A 17,730-nucleotide genomic window follows, 5' to 3' on the forward strand; every position below is an offset into this window, starting at 1 on the left:
TACTGTAACAGGTGGACAAAAAAGGATTCTTTCTGTCTCTGTTTTGGCAAGGCCCTTTGCCTAACCCCCAAACGAGGCTGGTTGGCCTAAGCCCCAAAGATGCAGACCCACCAAACTGGAACTGACATGGTCAGGAGAGATTTTTGTGACCCTTAGTTGATAACCCATCACCAGCCTATTAAAGACATTGGAGAAGCTAGGGGCAGAAGGAGACATTTTAACAGAGGGCTTCAGGGGATCACTGTCAGGGTACTGTGAATGTTCTCCTCCCACAGGAGAGAGGAGGATGCAGGAGGCTTTTCACCTCACTTCAAGCCTAAGAAAAGGGGTTGTAGTGAAAACACTGGAAGAGTTTTACCTGTGTATCATGGAGTTTGGGGACACAGCGGCCTGGTATCTGATACCCTGAGAAATCTAAAGGATAAGAAACTACGGGTGACTACGGCTCTAACTTCAGAGTAAAGAGATAAGACTGTGTGGGCTGGCCCATCCTTCCAGACATTGTTGGGGGAAAAGATATATGAACACTTCTTTTGGACCAGAGTGGTTCAGAGGTTTTCACTCACCCACCTCAAGGAACTGCAAGAGAAAGATCTTAGCAATCAAAATGAGTATGGATGGCAAATACTCCAAGAAAACATCACATAGGGAAGTCAGTATTAGACATCTTCAAAGTCCAGAGAGGACCAAATGTAAACAACATGTCAGGATCTTTCCTTCCCTTCACTTGCTCTCCCTCCCTGCTCTCCTGGCCTTAGCCCTGGAGGAGTCAGAGGCAGCTTGGCGAGTGAGGAGCAGAAGTTCCTGCAACATGATGGTGAAGACGTCAAGCACCTGGTTTCCACTGCAGGTGTTTGGCCTGACACCAGCCTGAGTTGGGGACAGGGAGGAACTTTAAATGCAGTTGATAACTCTGATGGTTTTACAGGACTGGGCTCACACTCAAACTGAGCCTGTCTGGAGGACTTGAAGTAGCTGGGAGAATTTTTATTCCTTGTCTTGAGCAAATGTGCCTATCTGGATATTCATCTGGGGCAGTAAGAGTACTAGCTCCTCAAATTTGGGGACAAGGGAATTAAGAAAATGTTTATATTTAGATGTGCTCTTTTACTCTGCTTATGAAACATGATAGTTAACATTTCTTTTTGAACACCCAAGTGGTACTGTATAAATTCTTATCCTACCACAGGCACTTACCTGTTCAACTACATGTTTCTCCTTTTTTCTCCCTAAAGCTTCTGAGTGAACTGCACTTAGCTGTAGCCAACACTGGTGGACTCTACTTCTCTGAGTCCTGTTTCCCTCATGTGTTACAGAAGGAAATTGAGTGATAACTAAATAGCTCTGCTGATAACTCAGGTATTTTCCAGATCAGTTGCTGTGTGATCTACGTATCTTTTGGTTTTCAAGTGAGTCTCACATTCTTCATTTCCATATCTCTCCAAAATTTTATGGGGGCTATGGCCAAGGAGCTGAGCAAATGCAAGAAAGTCTTTCAATTGTGCGAATTATTTGCTTTATACACAGTACCCAAGAGAGACCTGTTCAAGAGGCTTTCATTTCTTAAAGCAAGAAGAACTGTCTGCATTGTGTTGTGATGGGAATTAAATTATAAAGATTTTGTAGTTCTGTGTAATTTCTAAGAGCCAAGATGCCAAGCTTTGGAAGAGGTCATGATGTGTTTCTAGGAGAGTTTTCCCTCTAAAGAATTCTTGATGGTTCTCTTGTATTTTAAAATGTTGATTATCTTCCTTTATCACTTAAGTTCCCAGGCCTATGCAGTGTCTGGTACAGTCAAGTGGTATACTTTATTAAGCACTTGCTATGGGCCAGACATTGTTTGGGGTGCTTTATGTGCATTATTTCATTTGTTTCTTACGAAAGAAATCTTATAAGGTCTTATAATCTTGTAAGTCTTATAAGGTCATCTCCATTTTACTCATAAGGAAATCGAGTCAGAGATTGGTTAAGAACTTTACTCAAGGTTATACAGAACCAAGATCTGAATCATTTCAGAGCCTGTTTTGTAACCCTATCCATTCCCTCCTTAAAAAATGTCAAGAAGGTCTTCTGACTTCCAGTATCTCATCTAGGAAGTCTGTCGAAAATAGTTCTCCCATGCTTTTAGTGCTGGTGTACTATCTTTCAGACATGTGTTCGGCTCATATTTAATGAGCTTCTGTCATGGGCCAGTCACAGTTAGGAGCTGGGAATAAAATGAACAGGAACATGATCTGGGTGCCTACCCTCACATACCTGATGGTTTGGTAGGTAAGATAGACAGTTAATAAGAAATGACAGCATAACATTGTGGCTAAACACAAGGGCCCGCGAAAGGGACACCCAATCCAAACAAAGGGGCAGTGAAGGCTTTTTGAAGAAGTAGCAGCTCATTCTTGGTACACTGTATGTATCTAGGAGGAGGCCACTACAAAGCCAGAAAAACCTACTGTTTGTGTCCCTAGCTGCTATAGAAGTACCAGAAATTCAACAAATATCTGTTGAATTAGTGGTGTCAGACTACTTAAAAACAAAACAAAACAAAAAATCTCAAAGACAGTATGGTTACTACTCCTTCATTCCCCTAATCAATGTTGATTTTTTTTTTCTAAGTGTAGGTCACCTTCAGGCCATGAAAACAAAAAAAAAAGTCCAGTTTCTTAGGCGGTACCTTAATTCTGATCAATCCTAGAGTACCATGTCTCATTCTTCTTACCCTGATGACCTGCACAAGAGTTGACAACTTTAGCCATAAACTCATACAGTGGGCTTAGGCTCATAGAAGTAAGTTAATGAAACACATTGTTGTTTCATTAAATCGAATTATGAAGGTGCACTTCTGAACATTTGCAAATGTCACTCCTAATTAGCTCAAGGACTTTGATACAGATGAACCCTACTCAAAGTCAATATGGTAGGTGAGCTTTTGTGTGTCTGCTAACAGCAAATTGCAGTAGTTTGGCTATGATGTTTATGCGAGTTTTAAAAAAGAGAGTTAAGGAAGACAATAATGTTATAAATAGTGACTTTGGCTATTTTAAACTATAATTAATACTTAAACTTCATGGCAATTCATCAAGAAAATAGATTTATGAAAAAATCCACAGTATTTTAAATAGCCCAATCTCATTCTAAAACTCACCTTGCCAAGGCAAAAGCATCGTCAATAAGACTTGCACGGTCAGCAGAAGAAAAGTCCTGAAAAGAAGAAGAAAAAGAGGTAAGTAGCACAATTCCTAAACCAAAGCATGTTCAGAAAGTTAATATCATGAAGATTCTGTTCTTAGAGCAAAAATAAAACAATTCATGACTACTGCTAGTCTTACCATGTGGTTGCTGGAGAGATGGGTAGCTATCCATTCCCAAGTTGGTACTTCATAATTTACACGATAAAACCCAATATGATCTGGGTTTATTTTGAGAAAAACATTTCCAGCAGGATTCAAAGTGATTCCTGTGGTAGTAAATAAACACTAATGAGAAACATGTTTGCATATACTGTAAACACAGAGAAATTAGGCCCAGAGGGTCAGAAGAAAAGAAAAGAAAAATATCAACCGAAGGAGTCAAGTTTGATTTGGATCCAAAGCCCCAAAGCCTAATTCTTATTTAGTTGCCTAATTTTAGAATGTCACTGTAGCACATGAGCTGAAGAAGAATAACCAATGTAAATAAGTGTCCTGTGATTTGTGACTTATACTCCTTACTGGTAGAAGCTTGCCAAATGAGTGAAATAATTCCGTGCTTTTCAGTCCTCCAACAGAAGAAAACAATGCCAAAAGACTAAAGAGGTCCTTGCTTTTGGGGGTAGTCCATATAATGCTAATCATGATGGATTAGTTACACAAAGAGTACTCATTGGGCAGCCTGGGGAGGGGATAAAAATGTAAACATCTAAAAGAATACTTTATTTATTAAAATCAACATTCAAATTGATGGCATTGCCTATTGCCTAGCAAAATAATGATTTGAGATCTGTAATGCTTTTAAAATGTCAAGAAGGCCTGCAGTAGAACTGAAATCCAAACACAACATTCTTGATTTTGTAATCCGTGTCATACTGGCTCTTCTAATTTTATTTAGCTTTGTAAAGTCTTCTCTTTCCTTATTTCAATTGATTACATCAATGCTTTTCATCAAAGGATTTGCCAAATTAAGTCTCTTTCTAAAGTAGCACCCAGTATTTACACAGGGCTCTAGTATATAGATTTTTAGAGGATCAACATTGAAGGAACAGAGACTTATGTTTGAAGTTAAAAAAAAAAATTCACGTAAAATAGTAATTGTGCTCTGACACGACCAGTTTTCATTAGTTAGCATTGCTTCTATACTTTTTAATTCATACACTCTTTTGTTTGCAAGGACAATATACACTTTAAATAATTGTGCGGGAATACTGCATCTATTGAGAAATTTCAAACAATTTAATGTAGTGGCGCTGTAAGGATGAGATCCTGGAAAATGGAAGATGAGGCTGGAAATAGAGTCTAGAGCTCTGTAGTACAAGAGCCACGTGCCATGTGAGGGAATCCATCTTCTTTTTTTTTTTTTTAAGATTTTATTTATTTGACAGAGAGAGATCACAAGTGGGCAGAGAGGCAAGCAGAGAGAGAGAGAGAGGAGGAAGCAGGCTCCCTGCAGAGCAGAGAGCCCGATGCAGGACTCGATCCCAGGACCCTTAGAGCCGAAGGCAGAGGCTTAACCACTGAGCCACCCAGGTGCCCCAGGAATCCATCTTCTGAAAGATGGTCAGATAGAAAAGATCTTTAAGCAGGGAAATAACATGCTCAAGTATGCTTTCTAGAAAGATAATTTTGATGGTGGTACAAGAGGTATATTGGAAGGAGATTTTAAAGTCTCCCATAATCATCCAAGGCAAGAGGGAAGGAGGGCTTACTCCAATGTGGAGGTAATGAAAAAAAGAAAAAAGGTGATGTTTTCAAGACACATCACGGGTAAAATCGACAGTTGGTTTTCTTACTTGAGTGGACTGTCAGAGGAGGGGGAAATGGCTCGGATGATCGGATAAGTAATGATGCTGCCATTACAGAATAGAGGCAGATGAGTTAGTTTGGGAGAGAAGAAGCTTTAAACTTTGGAAGTGTTCACAAGGTTTGGAAGACATCCAGGACACTGTAGTTTTTCATAATATATGAGTAAGCTCTCCAACAAGACAATACTTTTTTTTAGGAATGTTCAGAGTAGGTGCTTGACAAATTATAAACCTTTAACTCATTCACGCAGTATTTATCTTTCTTTGTCATTCTCCCATGGACAAGTTGTTGAAAGGAAGCTAATCTTTTGGCAACTGTGCGCTTTGAATGTTTGTATCTGGAGGAGAGCCTCTTGCTAAGCACAGATCCATACGTTAATAAGAAAAAGAGCATGAACTTTTGAGTCTGACAGATCTAGGACAAAACCCTCGCTCTGTGACTAACTAGCTGTGTGATCTTGGCCAAATCACTTGACCTCTCTGTGTCCCTGTTCACCATAAGGGAAATAGGGATAAAAATCCCTCACAGGGCTGTCGTGAAGATTAAATAAGATAACATCGGTAAAGTGTTGGTCACACAGTTATTTGTCCAACAGATGGTAGCTATCCTCATTATTATGAAAGGGGATATGCCGCAGTTCTATAAATAGTGAGGCAAATATAAATAACATTGAGAAGTTCCTGGCAATCCATCTAAATACTGCAGTATTTCAGTGTGCTTTAGTATATGTGCTGCCGAAGCGAGCACTCAGTGTGCTTTATATATATCTAGTTAAGCCTGTCTTGAGTTACTGTGATTTTTCTCACTTTATAGATTAGGAAGCTGAGTTCCAGGAAGTCAGTAATTATGGACTTTCCAAGTTCATGCTACTTTCCCAACAGTTGTTAACAGCAACATACCATTGGGTTGTTTAGTTACACAGTGAGGGACATAGGACAAGAATACTGGCGCCCACTCCTGGCAACACGTGGGAGTCAGCGCGTATTAGGTTTCCTTTCATTGCTCCACTTACTATTGTTTCTCTGATCATAATGGTCCTATGTGTTCCTTACAGTTCCAAATATGCATTTGGAAAATACAAAAAAGTATAATGAAGAATTAAAAAAAATTATGATTATGACTCACGGAAAGCTCAGGTGATGGTTAGCTTTTTTTAGCAATAAAGTATTTTTGGGGTGAGGTACGTCTATTGTTCATTAAACATCATCGCACACTTAACAGACTATAGTATAGAGTAAACATAAGTTTTATACTATGCACTGGGGAGCCAAAAAATTCTTTGACTGACTTTATTGCCATATTCACTCTGTTGTGGTAGTCTAGAAGCAAACCCACAGTATCTCTTTGGTATGCCTGTATTCTGTTTTATATAAATAATCATAAAAAAACTTTAGACAACTAGACAGCTCTTGTGATAGCTTGATAATTCTAAAGAAAGAAGTATTTTTCTTTAGTGATGTAGATGCTTTGTTGCATTGATACTTTAAGCAAGTTATTTTTCAGTTTAAAATTAGTTTATATCTTATTAAGTTGTATGCATCATTTATTAGCAAAACAGTTGAAAAATACAAGAATAGTATTTTTTTTTTACCAATAACACACTATTTGTACTTGGGGAGCTAAAAATTTCTAGTAGGATGCACTATCAGAATTTAGGATCAAGGAAGAAAATTTTAATCTCTGAAACGAAGTCTGACATGATCTATTATAAAATGAATTGGTTATACATTTGTGGTAATATTTCCAACAAATTATTTAAGGAAGTATTTAAGAAATAGTAATCATTATGTTAGTAACAATTACAGAGTCCCTCCTAAATATCAGCAAGTGGCCTAGAGAATTTCCCTAAAAAGAAAGGTATTGTATTAATATGCAATATTTAATAAGCAGGAATCTGGAAAAATGCAACCTGGCAACCTGGTGATGGTTTTGGTGATTGGGAAGAAATAATTGCAAAGAAGAGTTTAGATAGTGAAGGTCTGTTAGTGTCTCAGTCTGCACAGGGAAGGGGATGCACAGTTGAGCTGGTACATGTATTCCAGATTTTTTAACAGATTTCCTCCTGTAGAGAACAATGTATGTGGTAGAGATCTGTTAGTTATTTACTGCACTACTCTCTCTCCCTCCCTGGGTATACAGCTAGACTATATTTATCAGCCTCCCTTGCAGTTAGGTAGCAACATAGGATTGACAACTGGACACTAAGTGTGGGCAGAAGTAATAGATGCACTTCTCAACCTGCACCCTCCCTTATCTTCCCCTGTCTTCTGGTCAGATGCAAAGATCCAGCAGAGGAATTTGAGGTCTAGGAAGCAGTGGAGCCATAAGAAGGAGTAAGACAGGATTTCTAAGTTACTATTTGGCAGTGAACTACCTAGGAAAGATGGCAGGTCAGGAATACTTCCATTGGACTTTTGCATTAATGAGAAACTTTCATTGCATCAAAATAGCCTCTAAATGCAATAATTAGACTCCCCTGGTTAATGCAGTATATGAAGCAATCACAGCTTGATGAAATCTCTGAAATAATTGATCTACCTAAACTGTCTCTTTACTCTTATTAAGTAAACTTTCTTCCTGGAAGGAGATACCTAATTAGCTGACATGAGTATTCTGGTTCACCTTGGCCAGTATATTTTTATTTATATAAATTAACAAATTAGCATTCTTATATGTTTGCTTTGTTTGAATAAATCTTCCAAGCCTTGGTTGACCAGGGCTGAACTGATGAAACTGAGCTTTTGAATCTGCAAAACTGAATTCATAATGATCTGATCAAAATTCAAACATCCCATGAGGCTCAGCTTGAAAGAATGAAGAAAGTCTCTCTTTCTCTTTGTTATTAAATTAAAAAACATATGCCCATAATTATTTTGACATGAAACATTTAAATATAACTACCATGAGATTCTAGTAATATTCTATTTATGTGTAGTCAGAATTTGGTTATCTAAATCATCCAGAATGTATCCTTAGATCTGGAAGAGTCATCGAAAGTCTATACCATTTCCTATGACCTAGGCCTTCTCCTAAGACCCTATACACTTAGGAATATCTATTTTAAAATATTATGTTTTAGTAAGATTAGTTATCTGACATCACATGATAACCTTCAAGTCTTTAAATGTTAGAAAGCCGCAGATTAAAAAGCAAAAAAGGCTATATACTACTAAATGTAAATGCACTGATAAAGAACAGCTGGTACTAAAGTAGAGGCACAATTAAAGTATCTACAGACATTCTCCAACAGCACCGCAGTCTGTGGGCAAACAAGCCTCCGTTAAGCAAGGACTTACTAAACTCTTAGTAAGTCTTAAGATGTGCACAGAACCTCGCTTAAGATGTGCACAGAACCTGACCTGCCATCAAGGAGTATGATGTAAAGGTCGTATCTCCAAGGAGTTTGTCATTTACTTGAAAAAGAAAAGAGAGAGCAAATGAAGATTAAATAACAATGTGATACTCAAAATATAAAGTAGTAATACTAGGAATAAAATAGGATTGTTTAAACCAATAGCACAAAATATACTATAAACAGTGAGAAGAAAGATGACACAGGGCAGGCTGGAATAGCCGGAGAAGGAAGGGTCTGTGATAGAGATCCTCTTCTTTTGTTATAAATTACATGTTTAATTTTTTTAATGTTTAAAATATTATGTGCAGCACAAATGTAAATAAACGGCCTTGGGGGAAGCCCCAACATTGCCTGGGAAATTTCTGACTGATGAATCATCAAAGAAACCAAGAAGAGGGAGGTGGGGCTGGTAACCTGAGCTGACTGCCCATTCAGTGCACTTGGGATGTGTTTGTCATCTGTGCTCTGAGCTGAGAGCTGAAGATGTCCCCAGACAGGAAACAGGAACTTATTGCATAGCCTAAAAATGGAGCAGGCACTTTGAAGTAGGAAGAGATGTCTAGTTTGCTTCTGGCTCAGTGAGCAGTCATGATTCTGAAGTTTCAGATAAAGACAGGTCTGTCATCACAATTCTGTGAACATTGCAGCCTCTTCATTCTTTCACTCATTCATTCAATAAACAATGACTGGGTAACAGCTGAAGACATAGAACAACCACAACCAAAATAAATAAGCTCCATTTCCTTAAGAAATAGTCTATGTGGGAGGGGAAAGACAACTAAATCCATAGTTAGAGCCAAAAAAATGTGTTCAATATAAAGACAAAGGGATGCAGTTGCTGGCAGAGCCTTCTGCCCTCACTTTCCTACTAGCATTCTCTGTCCCGAGCAGAGTTCTTATCCACACTTGGTCAAGCCTATCATCCATTTAAATACTACCTTTTCCCTCTATCCCTCAGCCTAGACATGCTTTTCTTTAGTAACCTTTGCTGAACCCCCAAATCTGGGCTGGTCTTCCTTCAGTGATCCCTCTTGGCAATTAGCATACCAGGCACTCATGACTCTCATTTGCCTACTGACTTGTCCGTCTGTGCCCTCTCTAGACAGTAAGTACCAAGAGGGTAAGGGATTTTTTTCCCTCAGCATTATCTCCATGCCTACCACTGTGTCTGGCACAGAAGTTAGCTCTTGGTAAATACTTCCTTGAAAGAACTAATTAATTGATTGATTGATTAATAAGGATTAAATTTATTATTCAAATATTCCCTCTTATAAGTACCTAACCGCAAAAGTAAACAAAAAAACCTACTGGATTCACAGAAAAATCTGTACAGAAATGCTTATAGCACCATTAACAGCCAGAAAGTAGAAATAATCCAAATGCTCATCAACTGATAAATAGATGAATGGGAGGTGGAAATCGATATAAGTATAATTTGTCAATAAAAAGGAAAGAAGTACCAATACATGCCACCACATGGACGAACCTTGAAAACATTACCCTAAGTGAAAGAAAACACTCATAAAGTACCACACATGTCATTCTAATTATATGAAATGTCCCAAATAGGCAAATGTATGCAGATAGAAAATAGCAGCTGCTTAAGGCTGGGGGTGTGGGAGCTAGAGGGAGTGATAGCTAAAGCATGGAATTTCTTTTTGAGGTGATTAAAATGCTTTAAATTTGACTATGGTGATGGTAACACATATCTGCAAATGTAATAAAAACCACTGGATTCTACACTTTAAATGGGTGAATTGTATAATACGTGACTTTTATCTCAATAAAAAAATCAGCCCTCTAGGTATAGGATAAAAATTTACTTGCTAGGGGAAATCATACCTAATTAATATTTTAGAATATTTTGTAGGAGCAAATAGGCATATGTAAATAAAGGATAAATGATTTACCTTCTTTTTATCCCTAAGAAGCCACAGGTGAAAAGCGCATGCCAACCGCTTTTCTGAAACCAACTCTGCGTGGGATGGGGTGAGAAGAGTATCATTTGTCTTAGAAATAAGTGATTTGGAAACCTAAAACAAGTACAGTGATAAAAGTGTAAAAAGGAGGAATCTTCTGGGACGGATGCTAAAACCTGCCCTATTATTTCTGTCAGTAATCTGGAGGAAAGAACATGTGATAAGGCCTCCTTGTTTTAATATTAACAAAATTTTTTCAAGAAAGGAAAAGACAAACCAAGGGAGATAGAATACAGAAATATATTTCCAGTTGATTTAAGTGAGCAGAGCAGTCACAGCTGAGTTTTAACACAGGCACAAGCCAAGTAATTCATTTAGGGAGCTGGATGGATGGATGAATGGAAATATGTATAGATAGTGCCTTGAGCTACCGGGGACAATTTACAACTTAGAAAAGATAATTTGGAATCATTCAAGATTCTAATGTCAAACTGAATTGGAAAAATGATAGGTCTAATTTAATGTCAGCATTTTAAGAAACCAGGCTTGTCACATAACATTTTAAGAAATTCCATGATTTACTTCTGTGATACAAAGAAAAAAAAAGTAGAAGAAAGAAAAAAGGAAAGGAGGGAAGAAATGAAGAAGGGGAAAAGAAAAAAAGAAAACTTACACATCTATCATCCAATGGTTGGGTGTGTGACCCTTCTTTGGATATGGGTATTTGTTAATTGTGTCAGTTATGGTAAATCATTAAAAAGAGTATCTCAAGGTAGAAAATTTCTCATTGTAGATAAGGGCTTGAATTCATTGGAAGATTACTTAAGAGGTCTCTTTTAGCTTTAACATATATCATAAGTTCCAACTTCAGTGTTTTTTCTTTACACTTTACATTAGTTTAATGTGGTACATTAATTCAAAAGAAGAAATAATAAATCAATTGATGACATTTACCTCCTGTTTCTGACCTGTTGTAGAATGTAATACTTGATACATTATCTTGAGTCCATTTAACTGGAATATTCCATGTGTAACTAAAATTTTTTTTAAAAGAAAAATTTAACTTTTATTACTAAAAAACAAAAAACATTTCCAAAGTAAAAATACTTAAAAAGCAATAGACAAGCATGTTTTCCTCATAAATGATCATCCAGTATATAGGATACAGTTAATATAATACCCTTTAGTGATGAAAATAGGCCATATAACTACTTTCAATTTCTGCAAATCTCTAAAATTTGGAACTTTGTATCAACAAACCAGCTAGGAATGAAAATTATTTCAATGAAATGCCTTGGGACTTTGAAAAAAGATGCTGCATAAATGTAAGACGTTACATGATAACATTGAGCTTTCACACACATACTTGCACATATTCTAGTGTGCTTAGTTTCTGTCAAGGAACACAAACCATTTTTCAAATTCAAATTCAGAAGACAATCTTAAAATACCGTGCAGGGGATAACCCATTTTAGGAATTATGTTGAGACTTAAATTACACCACCACCATCCATCCCTTAAAGATTCTCATGTTCTTTCCATATCCCCTATTTTGCAGCATGTGAGTCAGGTGTGCTGCAAAGGAAAAAATCATCAGATAAGCATGTTTCACGTTTGTTTGTTTTGTTTTTTTAGTGTTCTCATTAGCTACTTAGTATTTTCTTGTGGAGCAGGGAGAGGAGGTTAGCTTTGTACTTTGGTATAATATGTACTTAATATTTTAGTCTTGAAACCTCATGAAAGAGGTCTTAAATTGTTTTGACTGTTCTCATATCATGTACTATCAATCAGAAAATACAAGAGACCTAGAAAGAAGATGAATCCGTGTTTAGATTCAGGTTTCAACTCAAAGTTTGCCTTGTTTTTTTGTCATCTGTGATCATTCAAGCCCCCAACAGAGAATGGGGGATGATATTTCTCTTTTTCAAGATATAATAAAAATTTATGTAATTCAGGGAGAATACATTTTTTTAAGATTTATTTATTTCAGAAAGAGAGAGTGCGCGCTTGAGTGGAGAGAGGGGCAGAGGGAGAGGGAGACAAACAGACTCCCGGCTGAACAGGGAGCCTGCTGCTGGCTCAATCCCGGGACTGTGAGATCAGGACCTGAACCAAAATCAAGAGTCAGAAGCTCAACCGACCGAGCCACACAGGTGCCCCATGGGGAGAACACATTTTGCCATCTACACAAAAGAAGTAATCCTTTGTTTTTTAACTGGATTGAAATGTTTTGTAAGATTGAGTTAGTAGATTTCTTTGAGGATTGTATTGCTGATGGAATGATTTTGGCTCTAAATTCTATAAAACCAATATATACATTGTTTCTTGGGTCATATTGCAAGCATTGCCAGTGATCCAATCTTATCCCCTTGAATCACTTTGTCATTTTTGTACACCCCAAACTCCAGTGTGCTTTCCTTGACGACGCTAATCACCTGGGTCTCTCTGTCAGAGGACTGCCCTCTAGCTGCCCAAGCAAGGAAAGCCAGAAGTTCCTTAGCTTTTACGTTCTTGGATGCACCCCTTAGCCAATGATGGAAGGGCATGAGAATCTTCCTTGCCCCATTTGTCAGGAGCACTCTATAGTACTGTCTCCAGAGCCTCTCCCTGGACAGGTACCCTCCACAGCCCCAGCTCAGCTCGGCTCGATATTGCACTCTGTTGCCTGATACCCCACATCCCAGTCCCCTTCCAGTCTTAAAAACACTTCCTGGTGAGTAGCTTTCACCTGAATCATCACTTCAGAATCCGCTTTTAGGGAAGCTGACCTAAGAGTGATCCCTTGCAGCTTTCAACAGACAGACAAGCACTTTTAAAGGTCCCATCCTACCTATATATTTCACTCTTTCACTGTTCTTTTGCTTTGGTAATGCCACATAAACTAACATTTCTTCCCTTCTCTACATTTCTCCAATGCTGACCTGACTGAAAGGACGGAGCACGCAAATGCCTGGATGCCCTCTCTGCACAGCCAGGATTTCATATTTTGACCATTCCCCCATAAAACACGGTCTCTGGGACTACACTCTGCCTAAAAGTGGACGTAAGATATACGACTAAGTTATGTAAAAAAAAATTCTCTGAAGTCTGAAGGGATCATAAGACTAAAAGGATCAAGGGTTGCAGCTATATAATTTCCTAAGTTTAGAATGCCTTATAGGATCTAATCTAATGTGAGTAAAATAATAGATTTGAGTACAAAATATCAATAAATGGAAATTACATAAATAGAGCGAGAGAGTCTTGTATATGTTACCTAAAATTTAGGAGGATCAGATTTCATTTTTAAAGGCAGAATCCAGTTTTTTGTATCTAACACTCTAATGAACTCTGGTGGTATTAAATATGGTCAACATAATTTTCACTAAAGAAATTGACTTTGATTGCCCCAAAATAACATGCCTACTTCCCTTTTCCCCCGTCTACATTGAGTGGATTCCTGAAGACATGTCCCTGATAGGGAATTCCCCCTAATGGAGACAAGAAATTTTTTTTTAAGTTTTTATTTATTTGAGAAAGAGAGAGAGAGTGAGAGAGAATATGAGAGGGAGAAGGTCAGAGGGAGTAGTAGACTCCCTACAGAGCTGGGAGCCCGATGCAGGACTCGATCCCAGGACTCCAGGATCATGACCTGAGCCAAAGGCAGTCGCTTAATCAACTGAGCTACTCAGGAGCCCAAAATTTGTTTATTTCTACCAGATGGTTGAGACCACAGTGTTAAAACAATAACTTACAACACGTGTGGCCCATTTGCATTGTACAAAGTTTGTGGTCTGTAAGAATTCCCTAATCTTGGAATATTTAAGCAGTGAGGAAAAGGAGGAAGACATTGAGTTCATAGTACAACTTAATCAACCACATTTCCCACCAGACAGAAATATACCTAGAGAGAGAGTGGGTGAACATTAGGATTGGAGAAAGGGCTAATTCCTTTCTGGGGTCATTAGGGCATATGTTACGATCTAGGTTTTCAATCAAGTAAAAAATCATGAAGGATCACTTTTGATATAATGTTTTCTCTCCTATTTGTTCAGGAGCTGCTATAGATTTTTAACAAATGTTCTCAACAGGATAGCACATGTTTTCTGGGCTTATTTTTCTATGCATATATAACTTTTTTTTTACAAAAATGGAGCAAATAGATTGACTTTATGATAAGTGATCATTAAAAATCATGTATTGAGGGGCGCCTGGGTGGCTCAGTCGGTTAAACCTCTGCCTTTGGCTCAGGTCATGATCCCAGCATCATGGGATCGAGCCCCATATCAGGCTCCCTGCTTGGCAGGAAGTCTGCTTCTCCCTTTCTTACTCCCCCTGCTTGTATTCCCTCTCTCGCTGTGTCTCTCTCTGTCAAATAAATAAAACTTTTTAAAAAATCATGTATCGAATCTAGATAAAATAAAAATGGTATCTGAAGATAAAAACTAAAGAAAATGCTAGAGGAAAAGTATAAATGTTATATAGTTCCATGTTCTAAATCTTGATGAGTACAATTTAAAGATTTGTTATAACTTAAAAAGTGAAGACCTGATAATATATTTCATTTGCTGGGTAATAAATTTTTTTATTTGTGTGAAGGGGAATGCATAACCAAGAAGTAGTTTAAAAAATGCAATCCCACCAGTTTAAAAACAGTGTTTGGTATGTCTTTGGCTTAACAAATCAGTGGATACATATGACAGAAGGGAAAAATTACTATGAAGCTTTAAGTTTGTTTCTCAGAGAAATATTTTAAATTTTAATATCTAGAGGCTACTAAATATCAGTATTAAATATGGCCAATCTAATCTGCTAGAACATAAAACAGTAACTATAAAATAAACAGTTTATAGTTAATAGAATGATCACACAAATTATTATATGGGTTTTTTTAATTATCACCCAAGATCGAGGGTTTCAGTTCATTCATATATTATGAAGAGGAAAGAATGAAAACAAAGCTCTTCTATCATACTCTTTCCTTTCCAAAATAAAGAGAAGATAAGTATTACAGGCACTCCCTGACTGATCTCATTTGGTGTAGGAACTCAAATTTCCTTTGTTTTGGCATGAACTATTAATTTTCAATATTTGCATACAGCAAGATACCCAGTTCATATGAAGGTCATTAACTGTGTGGGAGCTGAGTGTCTGATGTTTCCAGAAGAGGTTGTAACAAGGGGAGCACCCTGGCTTTCTTGACGTTCTTCCTGCTCAGGTACCAACTAGTATCTTGAAAGTAGCTAATTTAATAATTCTTGTTGCTCTCCATTCTCTGATGTCTTGGACAGGAAGTTTGAGTTTTGGCAGTTTGAATCATTGGAAACACCCGAATGCTGTTAGTGTGACTTAATTTTCAAAGCCCTGAATTGGAAGCCAGGAAACAGGTTGTGTTACTCACCAGATAGAGTACGTATGACAAAGTTCTCTAAAGAACTTTCTCTAAAAATTTGGCTATGGCCACTATAGAACAAGATGAGAACGATTTTCTAAAATGAGATATTTATCTGCAAATTCATCCAGTGCAGTTCCCTGCATATCGTTTGTTTTTTAGTGAGAAATTTGAGCTCAACCTCATCTTTGGAACACCTGACACACCCCTCCAGCTCAGGGCCACTCTCCTCCTCTCCTTAGGCAGACCCCATCCTCTGTCTCACCTCTTGCATGAGTCATTCACTACAGTTACCATAGTAACTGGCCTCCCTGCTCCCACTCTTGCCCCTACTCTGACCTACTCTCTTTAATGCAGCCAGAGGAGAACTTGGAAAAATGTAAAGGTGAGCCTGACAAGTCTCTCTTTGAAGTCCTCGAATTTGCACACTATTGTGCAAAATCGTGAACATGGTGTGCACGCCCGGCCCCTGCTTCCTCTCTCACTGCTGGGCCCGTGCGTCTCTGCTGTTCAGCTTCTTGGAGCCAGACTGCCTGTGTTCAAATCAAAGTGCCATCACCTACAGTCTGTGTAACCTTGAATCAATTATTTCATCATTTCCAGTTACTTCTCCATTTCCACACCTGTTATGATAAAATGCTCCAAAGTGCTTACAGTAGTGCCAGCTACTTAGTAAATCCTCAGTAAGTTGCATATTTTATGGGTACTGCTACTTTTAAAACTCTGGAGCCTTCATACATGTAGTTTCTGTTTTGAACACCACCACCGCCCCTCCCCCACCCCCGCCATGGTGGTCCCTTGGTATCAATCTACTCAGCTTAAATCTCACTTCTTTAAGAAAGAATGTCTTCCCTGGCCCACCCTCCTCAAACTCACCCCCCAACACGCCCATTAACCAGGCTCAGTGTATCAATGGGCACATACGGAGGGAGAGCGTAATCATTGTGAAACTCCCCAAGAAAAGCTTGTTTCACAAGAGAGAAATATTTTTGAGTTTTAATATCTAAAGTCTCCAGCAGTATTAAATTTGGCCAATCTTAATTTGTCAAACAAAACAGTAACTCTAAAAGAACCAGCTTATAGATATTCTGGGAAACCTTTGTCATACCCTATAATTGTCCTTCCTTGTGTTATCTTAATTGCTACCAAATAATTGGTCTTGTGATGAGATATATATATATATATATATATATATATATATATATATACACACACACATACACACACACACACACACTATATAATAAGATCACTGAGACTATTAATAAGGAGATAAAGAGGGCAAAGGGCCTTTTCAGTGGAAATCGGGCGGTGGAGATTAGATATCACTGGAAGTGGCCGTGGGTGCCAAAGTCTCTCTACCAAACCAAGTATTCAGAAGTTGAAAGAAGAAACCATTAAAACTGGCATGGGTAATGGGTATTAGTTGAACCTATTGTGGGAATCATTTCACAGTATACCTAAATCAAACCATCATGTTGTATGTCTTAAACTTATACATGATGCTTGTCAATTATTTCTCAATAAAACTGGGGAAAAAAAATTGGCAAGGGTGAAACTGAAACATTATCCAGGCGACCAGTGCCACTCATCCTATGTTGTTCCCATTTAGCCAGGAGCCTGTGTAGACGGAGGCTCATCTGTGTAATGGGGGGCTGGGATGATACCCGCAAAGTGGTTTACCCAGGTTTTTGTGGCCAGCCCCATACCAGAGGTCCTGAGATCCTGATTTCCTTCTCTTCTGTTGGCAGTGATTGGCACCCCAGAAATGCATACAAAATTAACTAGTCATACAGAAATGGATATAATACTGAGACTTTCTGTACAAACTATATTCACACTAAGTGTGATCAGTTGAAATCACGGGCTGTGTTGCACATGTTTCATCAGTTTTTACAATATTTGAAACATTTTTAAAAATCTGGCAAATTACTATGCAACTAATGAATTATTGAACACTACGGCAAACAGTAATGATGTACTATGTGTTGGCTAATTGAACTTAAATTTTTAAAAAAAGGAAAAAATTCTGGCGAATTAGAGGGAAATGACATTGTATTTATAATTTTAACTGAAATTCTTAAGATTCCT

General features: G+C 37.9%; 1 protein-coding gene across 1 annotated transcript in view; it reads right to left on the reverse strand.

Moving 5' to 3' along the window:
- Window positions 1–17,730, reverse strand: part of LOC111155319 (glutamyl aminopeptidase) — an 81,965-nt gene that overhangs the window by 18,031 nt on the left and 46,204 nt on the right. The window contains exons 11-13 of the mRNA XM_022515463.1: window positions 11,223–11,302; window positions 3,327–3,454; window positions 3,143–3,198 (exon numbers count right to left, since the gene is read on the reverse strand). Coding sequence (XP_022371171.1) covers window positions 3,143–3,198; window positions 3,327–3,454; window positions 11,223–11,302 — 264 coding nt within the window. The remainder of the gene's footprint in view (window positions 1–3,142; window positions 3,199–3,326; window positions 3,455–11,222; window positions 11,303–17,730) is intronic.

Source organism: Enhydra lutris, unplaced genomic scaffold (assembly GCF_002288905.1).
Source record: "Enhydra lutris kenyoni isolate GAN:26980312 unplaced genomic scaffold, ASM228890v2 scaffoldscaffold3, whole genome shotgun sequence".
Taxonomy (NCBI): Eukaryota; Metazoa; Chordata; class Mammalia; order Carnivora; family Mustelidae; genus Enhydra; species Enhydra lutris.